This window comes from Buceros rhinoceros, unplaced genomic scaffold (assembly GCF_000710305.1).
Source record: "Buceros rhinoceros silvestris isolate BGI_N320 unplaced genomic scaffold, ASM71030v1 scaffold16751, whole genome shotgun sequence".
Lineage (NCBI taxonomy): Eukaryota > Metazoa > Chordata > Aves > Bucerotiformes > Bucerotidae > Buceros > Buceros rhinoceros.
The window spans coordinates 66,542-93,722 of NW_010395003.1; the positions used below are offsets into that span (position 1 = coordinate 66,542).

The 27,181-nt window shown below is 41.5% G+C and overlaps 1 protein-coding gene across 4 annotated transcripts in view; it reads left to right on the plus strand.

Annotated features, from left to right (window-relative positions):
• MTUS1 (microtubule associated tumor suppressor 1) overlaps positions 1-25,515 on the plus strand; it is a 90,859-nt gene extending 65,344 nt beyond the window's left edge. For all 4 annotated transcript variants that reach the window (XM_010145413.1, XM_010145415.1, XM_010145416.1 and 1 more), the window contains 8 exons: positions 8,566-8,632; positions 17,794-18,008; positions 18,578-18,683; positions 19,690-19,763; positions 19,849-19,944; positions 22,469-22,585; positions 23,886-23,983; positions 24,836-25,515. In XM_010145413.1, the coding sequence (XP_010143715.1) occupies positions 8,566-8,632; positions 17,794-18,008; positions 18,578-18,683; positions 19,690-19,763; positions 19,849-19,944; positions 22,469-22,585; positions 23,886-23,983; positions 24,836-25,052 (990 nt within the window). In that variant the 3' untranslated portion in view covers positions 25,053-25,515. The remainder of the gene's footprint in view (positions 1-8,565; positions 8,633-17,793; positions 18,009-18,577; positions 18,684-19,689; positions 19,764-19,848; positions 19,945-22,468; positions 22,586-23,885; positions 23,984-24,835) is intronic.
• Positions 25,516-27,181: the final 1,666 nt, after the last annotated feature.

Genomic DNA, 27,181 nt, shown 5'->3' on the forward strand with positions numbered 1-27,181 from the left:
AGAAACTAAATTTCGCTGTTGTGCTTCTCTTGATATGGCTACAGGAAGACTGGTGTTTACAGACAAGACTTTACTTGGGAATGACTGTGGTGACATCTGCAAGAAGTTCCCTTCACAGAGGGAAATGCCACTTGGGAGGCTATAGAGACTTGACAGTAATACATGAGTACCACTAATGGTGGGTGTGACACAGGAAGCCACATAGGTAATATCCTAGAAATTGCATGGCTGAAACAGGCTTCAGTATTTCTAGGTTGAAATAGGAATTAACCATTAGTATATGAGCTACTATAACCGGCATTTCCTGACAATGTGGATGACTGTAAGAGTCGGGATACTATTTGGGGGTGGGTGGGTGGGAATTTTTTAGCACTTTAAAGAGTGTTTTTCCATCTTGGAATACACAGACATGTGCATCAGAAAAATTTGTCCTGGCCTTTGTGGAAGTTCAGCAGAAAATGTAAATATTTATCAAGTAAGAAATGCATATTCAGCTTTCAGGAGCAGAACTGCATATTGCATCACTGTCTTTGATTTAAATTTATAGTTTTGATTTTCTAGAAGCTAACATCAAACTTGACTGGTTCTCATGAAGATTTTCATCAAATTGTACTTCTGCTATTTAAATCATGCTTCCAAAAGCGTGGACATAACTTTTTGCAAGAAAGAATAAGTATATTTAATAATTTTTGTGTTTCATCAAATAAAAAAAAACCCAGTCACTTAGGAGTTCAGAAGATAGTATCTTGAATTTGAGGAATTCAAATATTTTCTCTTCAGTAAAGGAGAGTTTTTAGAAATAACGCAGGAGTTTTCTCTTGTAAGGCAAACCGAGGCTCTGGCAGCCTGCATCTGACAGGTAGCTGTTGGAAAGCAAGGAAGTTTCAAATTATTCTCAAGGTTCCTGTAACGCATGGCTGCTGATGGACAAGAATATTTCATGGCAACAGGTTGAAAGTTTGTGAGCTCTAACATCCAGAAAAATATTTTAATCCATTAATTACTGTGAAACTAGGCTGTGGTGGAAATAGCTTTTTAGAAGACACCTCAGTTAAGCAATTTATTGGGTATATCTAGGTATTCGGACTAGGTTACAGCTGGAGACAATTGGGACTCCTGTCCTACAGCTTGTTATTTCTCCTAATACACTGTTTTCAAGAAGATGCAATGACAGTAGCAAGCTAGATGAATCTATTACATAGATACATAGATAGGGAGGGGTTAGTGGAAGGAAGAAGATAACATCTTTTGTTTCTTGTTTCCGTCTTTTGTTTTGTACTGCCTTTTCAGATGAGAATCTAAACAGCCTTAACAACAGAATGATGTAAACCAAATACTGTAATATGGTGCTCAAGCATAGGATCTCATATCCTAACATTTCAAAGAACTTTATAAAGATAATTATAATTTTATAGATGTGAAAACTTAAATTGTGAAAGTATAACTTGTTGCAGCTGCATGGTATCTGAGAGAATTTGTCTCATACTCAGATGAGACTAACAGAGACAAAAAATTTCAAATACTGAGAAATAAGTAATTGCTCAATTAAGTAAATCAAGTCAAGTTATTTTTGTAATAAGACCAAAGTTTTTACGGGGGGAAAAAAGGAAGTCATTCTCTGTGGCAACCGAAAACTAATATAAAGAGTTGAGGTACCCTGTGAAGTAGGAAACAGATTGTAATAGAAAAGTAAAATTAAATTACTACACCTGGACCGAACTTTGTAAAGCTATTGCATGAAAAAGGATATCACTTCTTCAAAATGGGAAAACAAAGATCGTGTCTGAGTCTAACATCCCATGTAAAGCTTGTAAAGGCACAAAGAGCCCGCAACTGTAAGATCCCTGTTAAATATTAAGTGATTCATTGGAATCCTGTTTGGCTGGTTCTGTGCTCCAGTGTTCCACACTAAACATCAGGGAATAAGCATCTGACTCTCCATGAATGTACCTAGAAAATGAGAAGTAGAATATTAGAAATTACAGTGAATCTTTATCAGCTAATCTCCTAGGTGCGGTAGTCTGAGGTTTGATCAAATTCCATTTGAATTAATAAGGCAAAAATGGATTGGTTGTTTCATTTAGTGAGAAGGCAACACATACATTAATAAATGCTAATGGTAACTTGGAAATACAGATTATTTTTAAATTACTGTTATTTGAGTTGGTTAATGGCATTTTTACTTCACTGCTTTATCGCCTGCTCCTCTATTCAAAAATGTGCATGGAGCAGGGGCAATAAAGTTCTATTTGTTGTGCCACTTCCTTGGCTCATTTCTTTAGCTTTTATCTCTGAGTGATGTGAAAGAAATGACATTTTAAGGGTTGTGGGGGTTTTTTTAAGGTTTAACGAAAAAACACCCAGCCTTTTAAAATTGTCGACTTCTAATTAGAAAGTTTTATTTAAAGGGCTGGACTTTGCCAGCAAAGAAGGAACAGGACCTTGTAGAATGCTCTAGTGTAAGGACCAAAATAATGAACTGGAAGAAAAACTAGTATAGGGACCCAAATAATCAAAGCAAATGTCACACTGGAAAGCGGATATGAATAGCTCTTTTATTACCCCTTCATAATTACCTCCAGGCTATGTGACTGGAGTTCATGCAGAGATGTGACTCAGTTGCTAGAGTATGGCCAGTGATGATGCTCCGCTTCTTTCATGACTGGTGTGGCACAAGGATGGAGTAGACTCCAATTTCTAATGCCTTGTCTGTAAGAGCAATATCTGCTGAGATGAGAAAGACCCATCCTCTGTCAAGAACTGTTAGCAACTGAGACTGCACAAGTATTGAATATAATCTGGTCTTCCATACAAACCAAGTCTATCTCTTGTGTAAGGTCTAAGCACTAATATTATAGAACTGCTTGCAAATAGCAATAATTTATTATTATTATTTAAGATGTCCGGTATTTGTGTCTGTTGTTTGGGGGTGTTTTTAAGAGTAATGCTTGTGGTTTGAGCAAATAGCATTAAAAAAAATCAGGCTTTCCTTTCCCAGAATATAATTAATCTGACCCTGTGTGTAAAACACATATAAGTGCTGCCTTTCTGTTTTATGCAATCTGAGCAAATTGTATTTAGTCTGGTCTAATAAAATGCTTTTTTAAAAAGCATCGTAATGTTTTTGTACTTCACACTTAATGTGCTTCTTCCACAAGCCTTGACTCCTGAAATTACTTATTTACATTGTGTATTGCTGATAAAAGTAGAAGGCTGATCTACAATCTTCCAGTTCAGAGCCATTTCCACCTGCTGGTTCTGCCTGCGACAGGTACAGTTGCTGTCCTTTGCATGTGACTCAGAGCTGCCTGCTTGTGTGCCATGCAGTGCTGGGTACCAGCATCTTCTGGCTGCTTCTCCATCTTCTCTGGGCAGGGACCATGACACATCCCAGCCTTAAGGGGGGAAAGTTTCCAGTATGGGCACAATATGTTTGTGTCATGGGAAAAGTCCCACAAAGTGGGTTGTGCCTGTTCCTTTGCAGTGGACTAGTGTTTCACAGTTTTCAGTTTGGGCAATGCATAATGCTGCTTCTGAACCTTTTAATATGGCTAGAAGATAAAAGGCTTTGCAGCAGTCCAGTTTTGAAGCAAGATCTGGGAACATTAATCTGAGGATGAAAAATTATGTTGAGAGGGTTATGTTAAATGACAGCAGCTTGCTAAGAAGTTTGAAGTGCCACAAAGCTTCTGGAAAAGGTGATACAGACTAGGCAACTGTGACAGGTGGCTTATCCCACAGGTATTAGTGAGTCATAGCTGCTTGAAATTAAAAGAACAAACCCGACATATTGTGGTATGTAAGTGCAAGCTTTTCAGTATCGATTCTTACAAATTCTTATTTCTTTAATACAGCTCCAAGAGTACATGTTTTGTTTCCAGAAGGAGAGTGGTTGTTTAAAATGTGGACTGTGAGGTGTGGATAATTACTACCAGATGGGTAGTATTAGCTTATTTGGACATGCATACTCGAAAACGGATTTCTGCCGTGGTTTGCTCTTTTACACTGAGTAGCTGTTGAAGGACTTGCAGCTCTTAGCGTGAGTGGAAAATTTGCAAAAGGTGAATAGGGCTTTTTGGCCGGACACAGCCTACCTGTGGCTGTTGAAGCCTTGAATTGTAGGCAGAGCATGGGGCTTCCACACCAGGGCCCCCTCACCTGGCCAGCAGCAGGACCGTGCTGGGAAACCTGAAGTGGTAGTTTCGCATCTTCTTAAGAAAATACAGAGTTGCCACTTTGCCATAAAACTGCATGTTCCCATATTTGGAGTCTGCAAGGGAGCAGTGGGAAGCTTGAAGCATACCAATGCATTCTAGCTTGAGAACTGCTCATAACCTGAGCTCTTGAAGGTATCTTCCATCTTTCTCACGTGAAGATTTGATATAGGTACATAGCCAGGAAGGTTGTTTGCTTGTGTGCTTGGTATAAATACCTTTTTTGTTCATTTTGGGATGTGGACTTTTCATCGCTCTACTTTAAAATCAGGAAGCTCTACAAAACTGTTTAGACTTTAATGCATTTTCACCCTCGTTTGTATCTAACATGACCCTAGGCTGGTCTGTCTGAATCTCAAGCTGTAGCAAAAGTAGCTGGTTGCGAGGAAAAATACACTTCAGCTGGGCTGTGTCACTGCCAGTGACACAGACATGAATGACAAATCTTGTGATTTATTCCATTCCTGACTTGGTCATTTTTGTCAGTTTGAATCTGCCATGTTCTCCAAACTCCTGCCTTGGACCTTTTCTGTTTCCACCCGGTTCTAGTACAGTATACATCGCTTTCTCAAGCATCTTTGCTATGGGATGCACATCCCCTTGAACTCACTTGTCGAATTTTCAAAATGTCAGGATTTTTAACTGCCTAATCTTTCGCAGAACAAGAAACGTCCAAACCTCTTTCTTTATGCTGAGAATTTTTTTGTAGCATCCAGTAGCAGAGGTGCACTGCGCTGATACTGCCTGTGGCAAAGCTTTTATCCCCAAACTCTGTTCTTGTTCCTTCCTCCAGCTTCCATGTTTATCATAGGAGGACTGTTTTGGCTGTAGCTCTACTGGGTTTCTTGTGCACCTACAGTAGATTCTTTTCAAATAAGAAGAATAGATGCCCAGTTGTCCTACGTGATCTTGGCATACACTCACGTATTGTGCCAAAAGCAGCTTGAAGTTGCTATGAAGACCCTCCTTGAGTCTCTGACAACTAAGCAAAGATGATCCTTGCTGCTAGATTTATCTGCATAAATGAACAATGCCAAATGTGTTTGATCCTGTGTGCTCCCACTTGGTTCTGCTCTTTTTGATTTCTGGTGTTGATTTTCAACTAGAATCTTAGAAAGCATAAACTAGAAGATACTCAATATTTCCATCCAAAGTATCTGCATACCTGCCTTAAAATTAAATGCCGAAGATGCCCCTTACTGGATTATTCAAGTGGTCTTTGGTATTTCACTGCACTTAGATATCAGATCTTGGAAACTTTCATGTTTTCTTGGGGAGACTCTTGTACCTGGAGCCTCAGTTCTCTCAGATAAAAGTGTGCTAAGTTAGCTGCTACTCAGTTTGACTAATTCATCGGTCCGCTTAACCATGTGGCCAACTTATTCTTGTTATCTTAGGCTGGCAGCCTCTATGTCTAGTTTTTTCTGAATATATTCTTTATCATGCAGTGATGATACAAGTCTGTATGTCTGGATTTCATGATTTGCAAAACTGTGAATGGACAAGCTGGAGGTTGCGGCGCAAGGTTAAACAGTGCCAGTAAAAAGCAAGATAGCTTAAGAGCAGCAAGAAGTAAGACACATTTTTAAAAAAATTCTAAGGCAGTGTTTTTCTATTTTATTTCGTGTTTTTAGTCTCGGCCTATGTCAGTCCTTAGTATGTTCTCATTTCATATGTCCTTTTCTCATCAAATTGCTTTTAACTAGAAACCATGAAGCAGGCCTTTTGGAAACACTCAGCAAAAATGTTAGTGTTTCCAGAGGGTCTGCTGTGTGGTCCAGCCACTAGGCTGAGGGGGAGAAGTTGAAATGTTTTACTGACACAGTGGGCTGGAAGAAATCGGGTTCGAGGATGATTTTTTTGAGAATTAGAATAAAGAATGAATAGCAGACCAAGAAGGGAGGGACACTAAAACCCAAATAAATCTCTTGAATGTGTTTGTACACCAATTTAATAACAGACAAGGTTACTGTAAGTGCTTTGGAAAATCCCTTCAGGAGTCCACAGCATGAAAGTAAAAGTGCTTTGGTGGTTATCTTTTTTGCAAATCCACTAACTATGTGGTTGTGTCCCAGTGTGCCACAGTGCAGCTCAAAAACCTCACTGCAGCATTCACGTTTTCGTCATTGGGTGCTGTGTCTGTAGAGGGAACGGGTTGTTGAACAGGAGCAAGATGACTCATCTCTCCTTCCTGAGCAGAGAAATGGGGAAGAGCAGGGCGAGTCCTTTCAATAACTGAGCTGTCTGCTCTCCAGAGACTTTACCTCGGCGGGTGAGGCGTGGTTTTCAGTCTTAGTCCACAGTCACTGTACAAAGCTGTTAAGTGTTTAATGTGAAACTACAGCACAGCCACTTAGTATCCCTACCAGTGTTAAGACTGCTTAAATTGTAGTGATTAAAAGGACATCTTTCCTGTACAAGAGTCAAAAATACAAATATTTCTAAAGGGCTCCTCTTTCTCCTAACTAGCCTTCTCAGCTACAGAATTATTTCCTGTAACTTGCAGCAGATGAGTGCATAGTATAATAATCACTCTTTTTCATTAGTCTTGGGTCAGACCTTAATATGTGGCTGGTTTCTGGGTGCTCATTCCCTCTATTTTTTTCTTAGGAATGGTGTACTTTACTGCTTTGTTTGTTCTGCGGGCATGGAGTGGGTATCCCCTCCTCCGGGACAGGCTGCTTTTAGCCAGGCAACCTGGTGAGTGAGTGCTGATGTTAGCCTGGGGTCAGGCTGCAGTGAGTAACCCAGGGGAAAATGGGGAACCTGCTGTCGAGGTGAGGTTTTCTCTAAGGAAAAGCAGGTGTAGTGTGCAAACCTGCCATCTTTTAAACTCATCTACCATGGTTAGCTGTGTGGGGTAGCTAATGAAAACGTCTTAAGTGATTTTTGGACCAGGGCACTATTTCTAATTGTGGGAAGGAAAAACATGCAAAGTGAGTTTCAAGCTCTTCGCATGTGCGGATGCTATGAACAGAAATCTGGGCACTGACAGCAGCAAAGCTGCTGCTTCTGTGGTTCTTCCATTCAGCTCAGGCCTCCTGTGACTTCTTTTTGCATGAATAAATCAAGTGTGAAAGCAGCATATAGCAAGTTCAAAATGGCTTAAAATAAGCTCCGTTATCCGTAGGGAAGGGCAGCATTCCCTTTGTGATCCCGGCTGCTGTTTGAGCAAGGAGAGATCGATCCATCTAATGTCTGGGGCTCGCCTTTCATAAAAGAAGGGCTGTGGCTTTAAGTAATCGCTGGCTGCTTGTGCCAATTGCAGAAGCTGCAGTATCTGCTGCTGTTGGGAGCGATCGTCACGGAAGTAGGATAACCTGCAGAGGCAAGGTCCAGCATTCACCATTGCCGCTTGGCCATGGCCAGACCAGCCTGGCTGGTGGTGCCACCACCTGCATGTCGCCTGTGAGTGCCGGGGGGCTGAGCGAGGGGCTGCTGGAGCTGGAAGATGGGCTGCTCTAGCAGCAAACTGTGCCTCTATTCTCAGTGTGCTGCAGCAAGGGTAATTAATATTTGTTTCACAGTGCTTTTCTGACAGCAGGGAGCTGGATGGGAGCCTAGCCATGAGCAAGGTGAAAGTGCCCTGGCAATGGGAAGCCTGGACCTTGTCACCTCTGTGCCGTGGGTGTGGGTGTGAGGTGCCGGTCTCAGAGCTGTGGAGCAGTTCTACTGTAGCCATGCCTGCGCTTCTCCCCAGGGTGCGGGTCTGGGGGCAGAGTTCCTGGCTGGTCACCTTCCCCTGTCTGAGACGCAGCTCCTAGGTAAAGCAGGGAGATGTGTGCTTCTGCTTATTTTGAAATCATTTGTTATGATTGTCTCGGTATAAGAAACATCATCTATCTTAAAACTAAGGACTGCAAGCAGTGGAGTGGGTTATATGCAACTTGGAACAGGGCTGTGCCTCTCCTTTGTGGGAGACGGAGCACTTAGCAAAGTTTTTTTTGTTTTGTGTTTGAGTAAGGTTAAGATAAATATTTAATGCATGCCTCTTTCACCTATTCACTGTACTTTTGTGTCCTTGACAGCTAACAGTTTATTTGTTCTGGAGGGTTATGTTGCTACACCCACCATAAAATATATAATTAATTGCTGCAAAGTAGATTTTTGATTGCAGTGTTATCCTGGAAAAAAACTATTCTTTGTTTTAAAGTATAACTTCCTTAACAACAGAAGAACATCTGTGTATTTTGTAACAGCAGAACTGTTATCCTAAATGATTCATATCTTGGCTTCTTCCTCCCGCCTCTCGTTTCCTACAGAACACACGCACATTAATTATTGGAAGATGCCCCGCTCAGATCACTAGTAATCAAATATTTGTTGTTTGGGTTTTTTTTTTTCTCTGCAGAGGGAGGAAGCACTGAAACAGCGTAAAGAGTTATCGCAAGAACTAGCTAACCTTCGAGGAGAACTAGGTAAGAATTTATTTTTGTATTCATCTTGAAAACAGAAATACAGCAAAACACATCTGCAGAAAGACAGATGCCCTGCTGTTGTAATGGTTGTCATTTAATTCCCTGACTGAATTCTGCTCAAATGCTTTAGTCACTGCATTTCTCTGGAGCCTTGACAGCGTGACCCCAGGTTCACTGAATTCCTGGCACTGATCTGACTGAGCCTAGCGGGGCCTCCTTGCAAAACATGTGTCTGATGAGCAAAGCACTTGCTGTCTTAAAAATGGGAGGTTGGCTGACAGGATATATACTTCTGTTTGATCCCTGTCTTACTTAGATATTGTCTTCTAGATATTTGCTAGCAAAAATCTGTAGACCTGTAAAACACGCTGTGCAAAATCTGCATTTTGCTAAGTGGCTTTTAGGTTAATGTAAAATTAACAGAAGGAAGTGCTGTCAGGCTATTGAAATTAGATCTTTGAACTCATCCTGGTGGACAGCTATAATATGAAGTAAGCTGTAATGTGCAGGGACTGGTTTTGCGAACTTAAAAGCTTGATTTAACTGCATTTAATGGTAACTTCATATAACTTACATGAACTCAAAGCAGAATCATCTCGTGGAGTGCAAAAAGCCATTGGCTTGAAAATTATAGTACTTGAAGGTGAAGCTAGCGTTTTCTAGAAGCGCGCTTCTGTTACAACAAAACCGCTTTTAAAAAGAAAACAGGCTTTGAAAGCAGAAGTAATGAATGTGGAGCAGTTTCAGATACATCACTTATTGAAAAGTTGGAAATGTTCATTTTCACATGCTTTGGAAGTTGAGTATTGTCTCAGTCAAACTTGAGTGTGAGTGTAGGTCTTGTTACCTGTGGGTAGTGCATTTAATGTTCAGATTTATTTTTTCTTGCTGATTAATAAGATGGGCATTCCCTGGCAAGCTACTGAGAGCTGGAAGTGTGGTGGGGAGGGCGGAGCTTCCCCGACCCCACAGCTGAAGCAACAGAGCACAGCTACTCCACTTAGCACTACTACTGTTGGTAGCACTACTACCAAAGTGGACCATTGTCCACTTTAGAGGGTTTTGTTAAAATGCAGCTGAGAGCTTTATTTGATGCTGCGTAAAATTGCAAATGTGTGAGTGGGGAGTATCACAAGCAGAGAAAGCCTTGCAGCCTAAATAGATAGTCAAGATCACCAAAGACACTGCAAAAATGTGTAGCATTTTCTTTCTTGGAAGCTTAGTACTAAAAAGCTGAGGCTTTTCTAGAGCTTGGTGCAGTCTGGCATCTGTCAAGCTGCATCTTTTCACCTACCTACTGATGAAGCACCTGGTTTACAGTTTGGCACTTGTTGCAGGCAGGTCTTGCTAGGGGCTGGCTTTGGAAGAGCCTAGCCTTCCTCTGCCTTTTGCTTCCTTCTGTCCTGCCATGTGCCAGCACTGCTGCCCAGGCAGCCATGTGCTGAGCTTGTGGTGAGCTGGGGACCTAAGCCAGCTGAAAATTAGTGGCTTGAAGTGCCATTTTGCCAAAGCTGCCTGACCTGGCTCAGCGCGTGGCTGAAGGAGCACTGGTGTCCAAGCAGAGAAAGGGGAAGAAGCAGTAGGAGGGTTGTGTCCCCCATCAGCTGTAGCTGCCACTTCTGTCACCCTAAACTGACAACAACAAAACTAGAGTCTTTCTGTGGAAATGGGCTTCTTGCATTCCCACAAAGCTGTGTTTATAAACATTATGAACTAGTTTGTTTATTTTTTTGTGTACTATATGTGACTTTCTGGGGAAACCTGATTGTTTACCTTACGAAAATGACATCAGAAGGATTGCCGTCAGAGCAAGAAAGTCTCCATTCTTCCCTGTGCCTGCATCTTCAGTATTTTTTTTCCTTTATCAACCTAGGTACTATGTTTGACACTTACAAGGAAAGGGAAAATTCAGCTTAGATGGGTAGACCAAAAGCTAGACAGCACTTTTGCCAATTACCACTTCTGGGGTTCTTGTGTTTGGTTTTTTAAGCTTAGTTCTTTCTAAGGGTGTCTCACTCGTAATGAGCTTCCCATAAATTTATTACCTTCCTGCTTTGATTAACAGCCTGCTAAGCTCTTATGTGGGACTTCTGTTGCAACAATATGCCATTCAGTGTGTTGACTAGAAAAAAACCTTCAAATGTAACCGAGTTTGATGGATCTGTGATGCCCAAGTGCACAGAGCTGTCAGCCAGGACTGGCACGCTGCTGGACGAGGGCATCCGTGGTTCCCCTATGGAGCTGATCTCACGGGGTCAGCTCTGCAGGAGCGTGCCAGTGGCAGCCTGGGGCTCACTTCCCTTTGTAAGATTTCCAGACAGCGGTTTGAGTGAAGCATTTATCTTCATGCAGCTCCTTTGTCTTAAGCACGTCACGCGTTTAGCCTGTCTGTACTTCTTTCCACAGCACATAAAGGGAGTGGATTGTGTCACTGGAATCAAAAACTACACAGGTCTTCAGTTGCATCTGGGTTTAAAATTATTTGTTTCAAAAATAAAGATTAAGAAAAATAAGTAAGCCAGCCAGACCTCACTTGTTGACAAGGTGTAAGAAAAGCATTCTTGTAACAGCAGCTGAAGCTGAAAATGATCTATTTAAATACACACCTGCTAATCAGCTTTCTACTGTATCTGAACTTAAGGGTTTGCACAGGCTGTTTTGACATCAGCACTGAGGATTTTGATTCACAGCATGAGCTAGGCACAGGTTAGCTCGAAATTAAGTACAGTTTGAATCTTCTTTTGGACACGCATACACATTTCATGGAGTCCCAGCTGCAGTGCTTTTAATGTCTGTTGGTTTGCAGTTTGGGAGCAGGCAGTCTAGGAGGAGGAACTGGGTGTGCCCAGCTCAGTGTAGTCTGTGCCCTGTATGTTGCCGAGTTTGAGAGGAACGTGCAGCCTCCTGTACTTGCACCCTGCGCAGTTTGGACTCCTCAGTTTCTTACTTTGAACTTTAGCTGTGCATGCTCCCAAGCTCCTCGACTTCCATTGCAAAACCAAACTGGCTTGCTGTCAAATTGTCCATTTTGCTGGGTTATTCTGTGTGATCCTTTCTACCAAAATAACTTTTTGTTTAATGATTTAAATCTGCATTATGATCCCAGAACCTGCCTTCAGCAGCAACCGCGTGGCTGCACAGAGCATGGTGTGGATGGTTACCAGACACTGCTTTCTGATCTTAGTAGCTGGAAGCATGTGAGAGGATGGGCCATGACAGTGAGTTTGAGGATGTGCTTTTCCAGAGGAGTTCAAATTCATCAACAGTTGGGTGCTGAACTTAGGGTTCCTTAAAATCTCCAGCCACAAAATCTAAACTTCATAGTTTGAATGTAAATGTCTTAGTTCTGGGAGCCTGGAGATGCACCGTTGGACACCTGTTTCCCTTCTTAAGATGCTAGCGAGTGTGTCAATTGTTTCTAGTTGCAATTTCTACTTACATAATCAAATAGGTAAGAGCTGCATATTTCTCCAGAGATACAAAACTACTGCTCTAAATGAATTGTGCTCCAATTTGTTTTGTAGCCTCTTTGCAGCCATGATGGACATGGGCCAGCTCAGTCCTGCTGCAAAACAGCAGGTGCAAAGCTGACTCAGCCCGCAACCGCTTTGGCCCTTTGAAAACTGACATTCCTGAGTCTTTTTCAGTGGGCTGGAGAGCCTTGCACGTATCCTGCACAGCCAAATGCCTTAGCCCTTTCTCTCCACTCCATTCGCTGCATTGCAACTGATAAACACTATTTTCTTCAAAATACCCTTATGCTATTTTTTATTAATAAATGACCTTTAAAATGTTTTGGAAGTTGGGATTAAAAATACTGTTGTGTTGTACAGACGGATGGAGTGAATATGATTTCATTGCCAGGTTTTGGTGATCCTTGAAAATACTTGATAGTAGGTAGACATTTCTATCAATCAGTTGGGGCAGGGCTAACTTGCCGTGATTTGCACACTTGCCTGCCTGCTGGCACTGTAGTGTGTGCAGCATTAGAGGATGGGAACTTCCTTCCTGGCAGATACCTGAATGCTTCACAGACGTATTCAACCATACACACATAAATGGAGCTTAAAGCATGCTGCTTTGGTTTTCCTGCCTCATTTCAACTTGCCCAAGATCAAAAATAGGAAATGTGTCTTAATGTCCTGTGCTGTTAGTCTCATTATAGAAGTAACACCAAGAGAAACCTGGTCATAAGCTTTGAAAGCATGTTTGGGTAGAAACATTTCCAATAATGAAAATTAATTCATTATTAGAGAACAATTAAAAAAATATTATATGGAGAAGGAAATGAGCCTTTGTGTCTATAGTAGACTTACTGATCAATATACAATAGATCTTGCAATGTGAAATACAAAGTTAGAACAATAAAGTGTTACGCATTATGACATAACACCATGCTAAATACTTGATATGTTCTGGTAATTATCCTCTTTTCACATCCCCCACATCTATTAAAATGCTGCTAGTTTACTGTTCTAGTGGCCTCTGTTTCAAATTGTCAGACAGTCTAATGGCTTTTCATAAATCATAACTAGACCAGTGAGTGACTTAGACAATTATATGAAGATAACTTTTGTTTCAAAACGGTTTCATTTAGGATGAAAAAAGTCCATTATGTTTTATCTTGTTAGAGCTATGGTTATGTTGACTTCCAGGGGAATGCAAGTTGAAAAATGTTTTTATATAAGTGCTTTAGTCCTAAGGACTGAATTGAATGATAAATTGTTTTATAATTAGAATAGAAAAAATATTTGTAAGTAATTGCATAATTTAAGGTCGTTTCCCTTGGCAATTTATGGAAAATATGAAATAGATTTCTGGGGGATACTACAAAATAAGGTGATTTTGTAGTCCTCTCCTTTGGCTGGTGCTACAGTTCATGTTGTTTGGATCCACTGCCATTAGCACAGTTGCAGGGAGTTGCCATGTGTCTGGTTCTCTGTTTTACAGGCATCTGTTCTATAAGTCTGGCACGCAGAAAGCTTTGCAATGAAATACCAAAGATATAAGTGGCTGTTATTAACTACCACAGATGAATGTTCATTTTGCGTATCAAAAATCAGTATTTCTGATCTGAAGATAGACTGTTACCAAATCTCAGAAGCTTTCCATGATTGCTGGAGGTCGTGGCTCTGCTCAGAAGAACTGGACTCTTTGTTTACAATAAACAGGTGTTAAGCATAAAAATATAGATTAATCTTGCTCCCTGTTTTAATAGAACAGGGAGAGACAGTGTTGTATGAGTGGGAGGAGAGGCTGGGACAACGAAGGTGGGGGAAAAAATAATAATGGGTTTGCTATTCGAATAAAGACATAAATCTTGCTTCTGGCTGTCAAGTACACCTTTCCATATGCTCTGTCCTTAAAGCTTAAAACTGTGTAGTGTTACAGATGAGATTAACAAACTTAATGGACAAATGGATAGTGCATCTCTTCATCAACTCTGTGGAAGAAGGACTTGGGGGTACTGAAGGGTAAGAACATGGGCGTGAGTTGGCAATGTGTGCTGGCAGCCCAGAAAACCAACCTTATTCTGGGCTGCATCAAAAGAAGTGTGGCCAGCAGGTCGAGGGAGGTGATTCTGCTGCTCTATACCACTCTGGTGAGACTTCACCTGGAGCACTGCATCCAGCTCTGGAGTCCTCAGCGCAAGAAAGACATGGACTTGTTGGAGCTGGTCCAGAGGAGGGCCAGAAAAATGATCAGAGGGATGGAGTACCTCTGCTATGAGAGAGAGTTGGGGTTGTTCAGCCTGGAGAAGAGAAGGCACCAGGGAGACCTTACTGTGGCTTTCCAGTACTTAAAGGTTTACAGGAAGGACGGGGACAGTGTTTTTAGCAAGGCCTGTTGTGACAGAACAAGGGGAGATTTAGGCTAGATGTAAGGAAGAAATTCTTTGCAATGAGGGTAGTGAAACAGTGGAACAATTTGCTGAGAGAGGTGGTAGATGCCCCATCGCTGGAAACATTCCAGATCAGGCTGGAAGGGGCTTTGAGCAACCTGATCTAGTGGAAGATGTCCCTGCTCACTGCAGGGGCGGGGCTGGACGAGATGACCGTTGAAGGTCCCTGTCGACCCAAAACATTCTGTGATTCTGTGTCTGGCTTGACTTTTCTCTCTAATACTGTTGAACAATTTGTCTGCTGTTGGTTTTTTGCTCAAGGTCTGTGGTCTCCTAATGCACAGCATAATGAAGGTGTGGAATTGTGGAAGGAAGCACTTTAAGGAGGGAGAGGAAGCCCAGTAGTTGTGTACAAAAGCTCTGAAGGATGCCCTTCGAGTGTCTCTGTTGGTGAGAATTTGAAATAGAGATTTCTCTGTGTGCTACTGGAAAGGCACATGTTCCAGCTAGAATTTTTTCTTTAAAATTAAGCCCCATTTACATGAGAACTCTTAAATTGAGTAGCCGTCAAGTTTGGTTAGTCAGGAGATTTGCAGCATCCCCGTGCAGTGGGTGAGTGGTCAAACTAAGGAATTAATTGCCTTTTTCATGGCTTCTCCTTTTCCCTAAAAAAAGGCAGTGTACAGTCAAAATACATGACTCAGTCTGGAGATGGATGGGGCTGTGTGAAATACTTAGTGCAGACACTTGAATCTTGAATAGGGACGAGCTTTTACAGGACTTCTCATAATTTAAAAATGACAATTCTTCAGTCATTCCTTTTGCTGAAATTTCGCACGTGCAGTGTCTTGCACCACTGTGGTGCTGGGAGATCAGTGATGGTGTGGTGGTTCAGTTCCTGGTTTGGATGGCCAGGATTCACGTCCGGCGATCTTCAAGGAAGTATTGCAGCCCCCAGCTTTGTGGAGGCCAGACATTATCTTCAGAGCAACACAACATTCAACTGCGATGCAGGTTTTAAGTCTTTGTTTGTCTTTGCAGTGTTAGTCTTCTTATAAATCTGAATTGCAAACTGGCTGAACAAGAACTGAAAACTGTCTGTTTTCTTTGACAAGGGTGTGGTTTGCTCTTTGCTTTTTTCTGAAGTGTTCTGCCTCAGCTGAAGTTCTGCCGTTGACACTTTAAAGAATATGCTGCCTGTCATTGTCTAATCTTTAGCTAAATGGAGGCAAACAATGGCGCTGCCCTTAAAACTAAGGAATTGGATGCTTGCTTTTTCCTCTGTTAGTTTCAAAGGAAGCGGATCATGTGAAGCGTTTTGGTACAGTTGCCGGAAATGAGGCCTGTGAGTTGCCTGCCTCTCAGCTGTGCCACGCTTACTCTGCCATAGACTGTCAGGTCCATTCGCAGGTGGTTGGCTGTGGAATGTCTCTGTCTGGCTTGCTGCCTGCTTCTGTGCCTATAGGTCCCCTACCTGTGATGTTTCCTTGTCTTCCAAAACATGATAATGCAGAACATATATATTCAATAACTTCATGCCAAAGCAATAGCAATAGAAGTGTGAATGCTAATTTTTTCATTATTTTCCAAAGGGAACAGTTATAATAGAATTTTATGGAAGGAATAAAGACAAGGAAATAAAAACTTTTCTTAGAAGTGATATGGAAAGTATAGAAAACTGTGAAATCTGCTTGGGTTGCAGAAAATGTTTTGGTACATTTCAGCTGAGCCTTTAGTTGCATCGTTGCCAGTCATGGGATGAACAGCTTGACTGAAATCTGTCCTGATCTGCAGATTTTTCACAAAGGCCTAGCCAGAGCTAAGCTTAATTTAGGGAGACACATGTGCAGACTGATTTCTGTGCAGTACGGCTCACTCTTACACTTCCTACTTCAACGGCAGGTTCCAGGTGATGGCAGCAAGGCCATGACTTGTTTACTGTTTCCGTAGCGGTGAGTGCAGGCACCATCCATTGAGTTACTTGCCCTTGATGAGCCATAGCAACAAAGAGAGAAACCAACATGTTGACTTGAGGCACTGCGCTGGGTCAGGCTGCTTTCCCCAGAGCCGAGCCCAGTACTACTTTGGTAATTGGTCCTTGAAGGTGCTGTAATTTTATATCTTCAGGCTCAAACACAGCTGTGATGAGTTTTCTGTACTGCCTGTACAAAAACTGCTAAATCTTCCCAAGCTTTTACATCAGGTGTATCTTCATACTGTTTGGGCGGTGCACCAGGCTGCTGTAAAGTGTACGTATGCATGTCTTCTGCTGTGTTTGACTGGAGATGAAGTTAATGTTTTAGTTGATTTTCCTCTGAAGTGGACGCTCATCTGACTGACTGACTTAAACCAAAACACTAGAGTCTGTATAGAAGCAGTTCTGCTTGAGGTCAGTGACCAGACACCTGAGTTAGGTCCTATTTAACCCTGCTTCCAGGCTTCAGGTACAGCTGCACAAGGCACTTGCTCTAGTCATAGTAATAGTAGGAAAATGTCTCCTCCTATTCAGGCCTCTCTGGCTGGAGTTGGGAATGACAAATTTCCAACTCAAAAGTGCAAGTTAGTAACTTCTGGTTTGCCTTTTAATCAGCTGTAAATACGGGGAGACAAACTTAGGCAGTCCTCCTAGCTGACCTGTGTTAATATAAATGCAAAGAGAATTGCACAAAGTTTCTGTTCTCTTAATACTCTGCTCTTTCTACCTGAAACTGTTCTGTATCTTGCATATTTAAACATCTTGGGCATATGCATAGTAGTGGTACATTTCAGTGGCAGTTCTGTATTGCTCTGTATCAGCCTGTCCATGTCAGGCTAGCATTGCTTCTGTTGCACATCTGAGTGAGTAACGTGTCGCAAGGATGGTCTTCAGCATGTTAAGATGTTCAAATTTAGCTAAATGGTTTATATATCAAAAAGTTAAGTACTCTGAGAAATATGCTTACTGAAATGGGATCAAATTAGGTGTAGTAGCAAATGCAATTAATGTTTTTACTGCGTTTGACCTGGAGCACTCCAGGGTCTCCCATGAGACATTCATTCTTCTACGTCATGATACTGTCACAGTTGTGCTTTCTATATGGGTTCCTGGCTTAACTAGATTCAATTAATTCTCAGCACAAGAAACACTGAATTCAATGTTTTTGAAAGAATCTTTTCATTTTTCCTTGGAGTTGGTGCTCATTTCAAGGATAAATTACATTTGTATAACCGTATTGCCGTGCAGAATGTTCGCTATCTTTAATACTTGTAATGAAGCTCGTGAAATTAGCGTTGAGCTTGATCCAATTACTTTTTTCTTTTTTTCTTTTGACATCTTCAGTAACCACTTCTGCAGCTTGTGAGAAATTGGAGAGAGACAGGAATGAACTGCAAGTTGCTTATGAAGGTTTTCTGCAGAAGTTAAACCAGCAACATCACAATGATTTAGCTGAGCTGGAGGAGAGGCTTAAACAGTTTTACACTGCAGAATGTGAGAAACTCCAAAGTATCTGCATTGAAGAAGCTGAAAAGTACAAAGCGCAACTCCAGGAGCAGGTGTGTAACGTTTGGGTTAGAGATGTTCTCTAACAATCGATTTCTGCTACCAGTGAGCCTTCGGAGAGAGAATCCTGGGTTTTGCTAATAATGGAGTTTTTATCTAACATGAAACTCCACTATAGTGAAGTCATATAGTTATGTATAGTTATATAATGTGAAACTATAGAGGTAATACTACACAAAGGCGTACAGATCTTAAGCTCGTGTTTAAATGTGGTAGAGATTTCTTGTGTTCAAACTTCAATGACTTCTACAGCTCTGCTGGATATTTGAGGCAGGTTGAGTTCTAAGATTTATAGAAACATACCTGGCCTGTGACATTGCTTTGCAACAACTCCCATATGTGCGACAGACGCATATATCATCGTGTTTGCAGTGGTAAACTGTAAGGCATCGTTCTCATCTACTAAGTGTTGTATGTGGCTTAGCTTCTCCTGTGAGCATCTGTTAAGTGCTACCTAGACCATTTAAAATGTGCTCCGTGCACTGCGTAAAGCCATTGGAACGATATTTAAACAAGGGTGGACAGATGTAAGGGGGGGAAAAATTATGTTGTCATATTGCAGGTGGACAACCTAAATATCACACATGAAAACTTTAAGCTGGAACTTGAAAACAGCCACTCAGAAAAAGTAGAGGAGCTGAAAAAGGAGTATGAATCCTCTTTTTCAGGCAAGTATTTTGTATTCAAGTGCATAGGCTGTAGTATTGCTAGTCACAAAACAAACACTGAAGCTTTTTCATCAGTATGTCCACTTCATTGTTCTTGGTGGTCAGCTATCTTTAAAAATATTAGCCGAATTCCATCTTTTGGGACTGAACAAGTCTCACTTTACAGAAATTAACATGATCCCATTGTAGTTAATTAAACTTTCAGAACAGTTTAAGAGTGGAGATGACTTTTTCTTTCAGTAAAAGATATCTCAATTGCAGTCTGCCCTCAAAATCTCAAGTTAATGCATAATTGCTCCCACCCCCCCAGTTCTCTAAGGAGTGCCTCAAAATTGAAACTGCGGATAAGCAGGGTTGTGTGCTTTCCAGAACGACATGGGAATGCTGAGAAATATTATACGCTGTTTATAGTATACTGGGGCGAAGGCGGTTTTTCAGGGAGGGGATGGTGAGTGCACTCAGTTTGAAATGCTGTTGCATCTAATGGATTTAAGTGTCGACTATTTCCTCCAACTCTCCTCGAAAACCTAATTGCCAGTGATACTTCTATGTCATTAAACCTGGTGATGCTTCCACTGCAGTCAAAGAGCAAACTCCTCTGTGGGGTATCTCCAAAGTAAGAAAGGAAAAATTTTTCTAGAAGTTGTTGGAAGACAACGTTTTCAGCTTTTACCATGTTTCCCATCAGAAACTCTGCTTTTGTCACCTGTTGCTTTCGTGCTCAATTCATCCATTTGTTGCATGTAGACGAATGCTTTCAAAATTGACCACACTGTCAACTAATGGAATAGATATGCAAGGGGCAACCAACAGATCTGAAGCAGCAGTAAATCTGATACTTTGTACGTGCTTTGGATCAGCTGATGATAAATGTTCTGTGTTGTCATTGCCTCTGCAGCTGTGCATATGTGTATTAACTGGCTTTTTGTGTTGCTTTTCCTGTCTTGTTCCATGAATTTTCATGTCTTAAGCAGTATTAAAAATCTGCAAAAATAATTTATTGCAGAGCTCAAGAATGCCCATGAATCTGAAAGGAAATCCCTTGAAGATTCCTTTAAAGAGAAGCAGGAACTGCTAGAGGTTTGTTAAGGGTTGGGGTCATTGTAACAGTTTGGAGATGTGTGCTGAATTCTTGGCCTAACTGTGCAATATCTTTTCATTTCAGAAAAAAATTGATGAATTAAAAGGTGAAAATGACTCTCTGAGTGAGAAGTTGAAGTTAGAAGAGCAAAAACAAATAGCCAAAGAAAAAGCCCATCTTGTAAGTCTTGATCTTCAAAAGTAATGCAGATGAGCAGGTCTTGTAAGCCTGGGTTATTTTACTGCATAACGTAAAGGTTTGCAATCGAGCCTGATAGGGTTCCCTTACTTACTAATGTTTTATGTAAATGGGTCACCTGCCAGCAGTTTTTCTGAAGGCCTACAGTGTTGTGTATTAACCTTACCCTTATAAGTCTATAAAGTTATTGAGTATCCAAGTCAGTGGTGTAAGTTAAATTGAAGAGCTGTGCGTACACAGAAGTTGTATCGTAGCTTTCTTCTGGACAGTCGGTAAATGCTCTAACAGCGCTGTGATCTGTGTGGGCTTACACCTCTACTACAAAACTCCCTTCGGTACTTGAGTCTTTAATGCATTTATTCAAACATTGACTCATACTTGTTGCCGATTTATCCTTCAGATAAACTTTTATTTTGTCCTGCCTTTCCTCCCATGGCTGATGTTATCTGTGATGCTTCTAGGTCAGAACTGTGCTCTGAGAGAGGTTTCTCATGCACTGGGAAGGTTTAACGCAGACATGCTTATCTTTGTGGTTACCTGGAAGTAACTGAAATACCAGTAGCATTGCTTATCCCACCAAGAAATTCCACGCTTAAAAACTCACTTGGGATGCTTCTAATAGAAGTTGCCCTAGTTTTCACTGGACCTTAATTTACTCTTTCTGTCTCTTACTGCTTTTTCTAGTGGCAGGGCAGAGCTTCCGCCAGAAGAATCTGCAGCCAGAATGTGTTGCTGCAGTTGGGATAGGTGATAACAAATAGAGAACACTGTAGACTGTACTTGGGAGTTTGAACCGTATGCCACTGGTGTGCTCAGATGTTGTTAATTTAAAGGAGCAATAGCCAAGTGCCTGTATGTAGCTGCGAATACACTTTGCATCCTGACAGCGTAACACATACAATAAGCCTGAGGCTTCTTCGTGGAAAAATACTGATTTGACTCAGTATATTCCTCTGAACTGAATACAAATTCTGCACTGTCAGAATTCCCAGTAGCCTTCTGAAGACAGAGGTGTATTTCCAGCTCTCCAGTATTTTTCAGATAGCGCCACTTGACACTCCCAGCTTTTTTGCTAAAATAGTGTGTAGAGCTTTCAAGTATTTTTATCTGGTTCTATAAGTAAGTATCTATGAGTAGCTATTGTGGTGGCTCAGATTTAACTTCAAAAAGACATGTTAAGACCATTGGGGCAGAGGAGGGAAAGGAAAAAAATTACGTTTTGAACATACTGCAAGCTGCATTTAAACTTTTCAGGATCTCCGTTCCCACTAGCTCCTAGATTCCATGTAAAGCCACAAAAGAGAGGAACAAGATTCAAATTGTCTGCTGCCTCCTCTGAGGCAGCACATCACACCGCACCCTCACATGGACTTCTGTTCAGAAGAAGGAATTCCCCAGGAATCGCTAATGCCACAGTCTTTAAAACAGGCAGGCAAATGAAATGTATGGGTGATGAGGCCCTTGTTCCCTGTGCAATGTACTGTTTCTGTCCTTGTGGGACTGTGCTCCACAAAACTGCAGGCATTGCCCTCCAAGTCTTAGGTTTCTGATGCGGCAGTGAAGCTGTTCCTGGTACACCAGTATTTCTACCCAAATATGCTAAAACAAGGTTGGTTTGTTTCTAAAGTTAGTTACAGAACACACTTGAACACATTGGTTGTTTCTGTTCCGCTCAGGCTACCCAGAAATGGTCTGAGCCTTGCTTTATTTGTCCTCATTTTTGCCTAGAAATGTAGAGAATATGTTTTACTGTGCAGTGTGTGAATGGTTCCTTACTCTAGAAAAGAGGTCCTTAAGGACCCAGCCCTGTCCCCTTCCTGCTCTCTCCCCTCTACCTCCCAGAAAACAACAATAACAACAACAAAAAAGTCCTAACTTGCAGTATGCTCTATAAGTCATGAATGTAGAGCAATGCAAGATTGTTACGTGCATTGTGTGGCTGGGCTTTCAGAAGAACATAAACCCAAAGATGTTCAATTTCGGTTTATGAACCAGTTACCTCCAGATTCAAAACAGGGAGAATGAGCCACAGTCAAGTTCATAGCTTTAAGCTTCTGGTGCTTTTTGAACTATTCCAGCATCTGAAAACTCTTCCAGTGTTTACTCTAATTAGCTCTTGGGATGGGTTATGAGTAATACGAAATAAATTTTGGAACTCCTAGCCTTAAAGGGAGCCTTTGGGCACTCCTGCAAAACAAGTTTTGCTGTGACAGCTTTAGTGCCTGTGACTCACAAGGGGTTTTCACGGTTGTGTGTAAGGAGTTTCGTGAGCAGCGAGCAGCTTCTAAGGAAAACTTCAACTGTCCACCTATACCGGAAGACAAACAAAATCAGAGACCACAGTGGTAGCAGATCTTTTTCATTCTAAACTGTTTGACTTGATTTCACTTAGAACAAGTAACGGTTGTTACCATATTTATTTTCTTGCTGTTTCTAAATAGCAGAGAAACACTTGTATTGTTCCTGAAATTCAGGGTACTAAGCAAACTCTGTGGAAATCTTTCAGAAAAACCCGCAGATCATGTATCTGGAACAGGAGCTGGAAAGTTTGAAAGCGGTCCTGGAGATCAAGAATGAGAAACTCCATCAGCAGGATATAAAACTAATGAAGATGGAAAAACTGGTGAGTTCTCCTTGGGGTCTGGCAGGCTTCAGTGTCTGAGTGACGTTCTGTTAGTGAACTCTGGCTGGTCAGACTTGCACGCGAGGATTAATTTGGTTTTGTTTAAAAGGAAACATGAGGTGGGGATGAAACATGCTTACAGCAGGAACAGTTCTATCTGCATTGGGCTCTAATGTGAAGAGGGGGAAGGAATCGCGAGATGCTGTAAATGACCTTTTAACCTCTTAAGACCACTACTTGTTTGCATAAACTACTGCCAAGTTAGTACAGGGTTATCTGGGAGCATCCTCCACATTTCCTTTCCCCTTCCCATCCCCCACAAAAAAAATCCTTACCTGCTACATTCCTTGAGTGTTATGCAAGATTGATTGCACTGGCAGGAAAACATTAACATGGAAATGACCCTGATTAAACCAGAAGGGACCAAATATGAAATAGAATAAATGTTTCCATCTAGAGCTGATTAGCTGAGGTCAATCGTTTCAGCTATTATCTTTAAGTGACTTGTTTAGCTGTGTGGGTTGGCTCCTGATCTGTGCGTAATTCCACGTGAAAAGGGGAAAAAAAAGGGGCAAAACTTGGAATTACGTAGCGTGATCATCTTTGGGGCAGGACAGGGAGGGTCCTTATTCTGGGTGGTGGCTTTGAATGCTGTTGTAATAAATGCTTAAGATTTTAATGAGGAATTACAGAAAGAATTTTGGATACAAAGCAATGCATTCATGTCTGTTGTTCAGTATTGTACAGCATCGTATGTTGTCCTGGTCTACAATTACTAGTAAATTACTAGTAAACCTTCAGCTTTTCTGACAGCTGTTGGCCATGGTATAGAAGCCCTTGGGCTGTCCAACCATTTAATCACTGTTTTTCCTTAACTTACAACATCCTGCAGCAATGAAGTGGAATCAGGAGAGCAACAGGGAGAGCTGTTTACCTAGGGGAGCCCTTGACTTGGTCACATTAGCATGTTATTTCTAGACAGTCTTCTGTCTGCAGCAGCTTCTAAAACTGCTGCCCGTCACTGGCAAAGCTACTAGAACGTGCTGGTTAACTGGTAGATCCCTTCCTCAGTCCTATTTTGTCAGCACAAGTGGCAAAATGCCATGTAACACCAGGACAAGGTAAGTAGGATCTCTTGGACTGCTACAGAATACTAAGCCGTGATAGGGGGTCAGCCTTGCGTTAACTCTGGGTTTTTGCACTTACCCCGTAACAAGGTCTGCAAACTCTAGATAGCTCAGTCAGTATCTTGATGAGATCATGTATGGGTTTTATTTTAAACTGTGACCTTTCTTCTAAGCTGGAGAACAACACAATCTTAATGGATAAATTAAAGAAGGTTCAGCAAGAAAATGAAGAATTAAAAGCTCGGATGGACAAACACATGGAGCTTTCAAGGTGAAAAATAATCTGTGAACTTTTAGATGTTCTTACGAACCGGGGGGGTGGTGTTTGTGACAAGACAGAAAATCCTGTGTAAATATGAGTGACTTGGATTTTGTCATACTCTATAAAATAACATGCCCCTTTCTTCGCCATTTCCCTCTCTACAAACGTTCATTCCTATGTAGAAGAATAAGCACAAACAGATTGTAAGGGTAAGGGGGTAGAGGCCCAGTATGTTTTTCAGCACTCCAAAACAGTATTTCTGGCTAGAAAAATCAACTCAAAAATACCACCTTACGATAGATCAGCTCTTTAAGTATTACTGGCTTGAGAGCTAAACCAGGTTTTACTTCTAACCACTTCAGCTGAGTGATTTGTCCCCAGTTTAGATCTATGAAAAGACCAATGTGTTTTATTTAGTAATATAGCAATATTAATGTGAGTAGAATGGGTCTGAGGTTCTTCTGACTAAACTATTGCTTAAATGAATGGGAAAACTCATCCAGTTTGAAGGAAACTACAGAAATGCAGCTGTTTTGTAGAGCTGAGCCTGCAACAAGACCCAAAGGCTCCAGTGTGGCCATTTAAAAGCATCTATCACTGTAAGTAGGACAAGTCTCACTTTTCAGATGCTTTTTCTGGCCTTTAGGGATGTTTCTTACTAGGACTTTCTCCTGCTTTCTGCAAGCTACCAGTTCAAATGCAGCAAAGACGAAAACATGCTACATCCTTCTTTTAAGGATGTAACTTAGTTGTAAGCCAAGCAGGGGTTTATGCAGTTTCAAACCCTTCTTTAACGACGAAGTTCAATCCTGTAGCCTCCAACTTGGGTTATGGGTTCTGATGTAAATCTTGTGTTTGCAGGCAACTTTCTACGGAGCAAGCAGTTTTACAGGAGTCGCTGGAGAAAGAGTCCAAAGTAAACAAACGCCTCTCAATGGAAAATGAAGAACTCCTGTGGAAGTTGCACAACGGTGACCTATGCAGCCCAAGAAAACTGTCTCCCAGTTCTCCCTCCGTGCCTCTTCAGTCCCCACGAAATTCTGGCAGCTTCGCTAGTCCTACAGTATCACCGAGATGACATCTCTTGACAGAAAGAGGACATAGCTTTTCATCTGTGATCTGCAGAACGGATCCTAACTTAATCACAGGAGCAAGAGCTGTATTTGCCGAATATGACAACTACATGTAACTGGAAACTCCTTGGTGCAAAACCAGCGAGAAGAGACTGGGAATATGGGAGTAAGACACTCGTGTTGGTCCTCCCCAAAATACTTGCTTATGACCTCTATGGACATTGTTGCACAAAGCACTTACAGAGCAAGGAAAGACTTGTTCATTGCCTTTTCACCGAACTGTAAGAAAAAGCTCAGGGGCTTAGAGATAAAGATCACAACCTTTATAGTATGTTCCTTATCACAGACACTTTTTTAAGGCTGTGTGTGTGTGCGCGTGCTGTGGATGGAATGGATGTAACACACCGTGCGTGTGTCTAATGCTGCCTTCTTTGCTGAGTATGTAGTAAAGGATAAAAGCTGAAGCCTGTACGTTGACAAGTACTTCCCTAATAGCGTTGTCAGTATGCATGCTTTTAGCGAAGAGTACCCTCACCCAGGAACGAGGAGAGACTGCCACTACTGCTATAGGTTAGCTTCCCTCACACTTCTGGCTTCAGCTCAGTAAAAAGACCGCATGAAAAGCTTTGTCAACTGACTCATTAGTGTCTTGGCTGGCCTGAGTATGCAACTTTGAATTAATTTTAAACACAAACTGAATTTCAGCCATATTGAGCATGGACGCTTGGTTTAATATCCATGCACAACTCCACCATTTATGAGGAGACGTTTTGTGCAGGATACAGCGGATGGCTTTCATGTCAACAGGGATGCAGTCAGAACCATAGTACCCTCAAGGTCAAAAGTTACTAGTTGAGTTGCAGGTTTAGAAACCCAGACCTAGATCTTACCTGCTGGAAAGGAATCTCTTCCCCAAGAGAGCATGTCCGTTGCTGAAGCTGTCTGCTGAGGATAAACTAGATGTAGGTTTGAAAGCCAAAGAGAAAAATGCAGTAACTGTCATTGGGTGCATTCTTAACGTGGTTCTCAAGAGGAATCTTAAGTAATTTGTGAATTCCAGTGTGACACACTTTGCCTTTTTAAGCATTAGCATTTGTACTAACCATCTTCAGGGTTGCCTAAATTCACCTGAGGATGAGCCAGGAGGTGGTATTTGTCTTGCTAATTCTGCCGTACCTCCCCTCTTAGACTGCAGGATATCAGTGTTTTGCCAGTTCATTTGGCTAAAGGTCCTGTCCTGGCTGCTGGAACTGGAGGCGAGGGTGTCAGCATTTCCGGAAACGTCATTTACTGAGCTTCAGTTTCAACAAGGTAATTGCGTGGCCTTGCTACACCCTTAGTCGGACCTGTTTTAAGATGTCTGTGTTGTACCTACTAAAACACAGGCTCAACTTTGAGTTAGCATTACAGAACATGCTCTGTGCTTACGGTGACCTGGGTTATAGAGTACCACTTCCAGGACGGGTGTTACACTAGTGCTGTCCCTGGCTGTACTGGCAGCTGTTATGGTAGATGGTATCTGCTGAGTTCCCTGTGTTGTTCAGTAGCCTGGGGACAGGAACCAAGAGGATGGAAAGTGTTTAGGGAACTCAACCGGGGAACCACTTCAAGCCATTTTACCCAAGAAATAAAAAATCTTGGCTAGTCATGAGGAACACAGAGGTATAAACAAAACTGTTAGCAGTGCTTGGAGAGTAAGTAAATGTGTAATATACTTAAACTTGTGATTGACTATTTCATCATTAAAATTACTTAATTTTCCATAACATACAAGTTAAGGGTGCCATTTCTATGGAACGTTATGCTCTTCTCTTAATCCTCTTCGGGGCACTGTACATACCAGTTGTTAGTGGTGTCAGTACTTAAAATGTTTTTTAGGGGTTTCAAATTTAACTAAAACTTGGCTTAAAGTATATCTTTCTATGGTCAAAGAGATTTGATCACATGTATTTGAACTGAATCCTTAAAATAAATTTTTTTTTTTTACTGATCAAAGGTTTTTTCTCCTGCTTGCATTAATCAAATGATCTTTAATCTAAGGAGGAACATTCCTCCAAATACTAGAAACTCTCAGGACCTGCTCAGCACAGCAGAACAGCAATGGTGAAGCTTCACTGCACAAATTATTAATGTT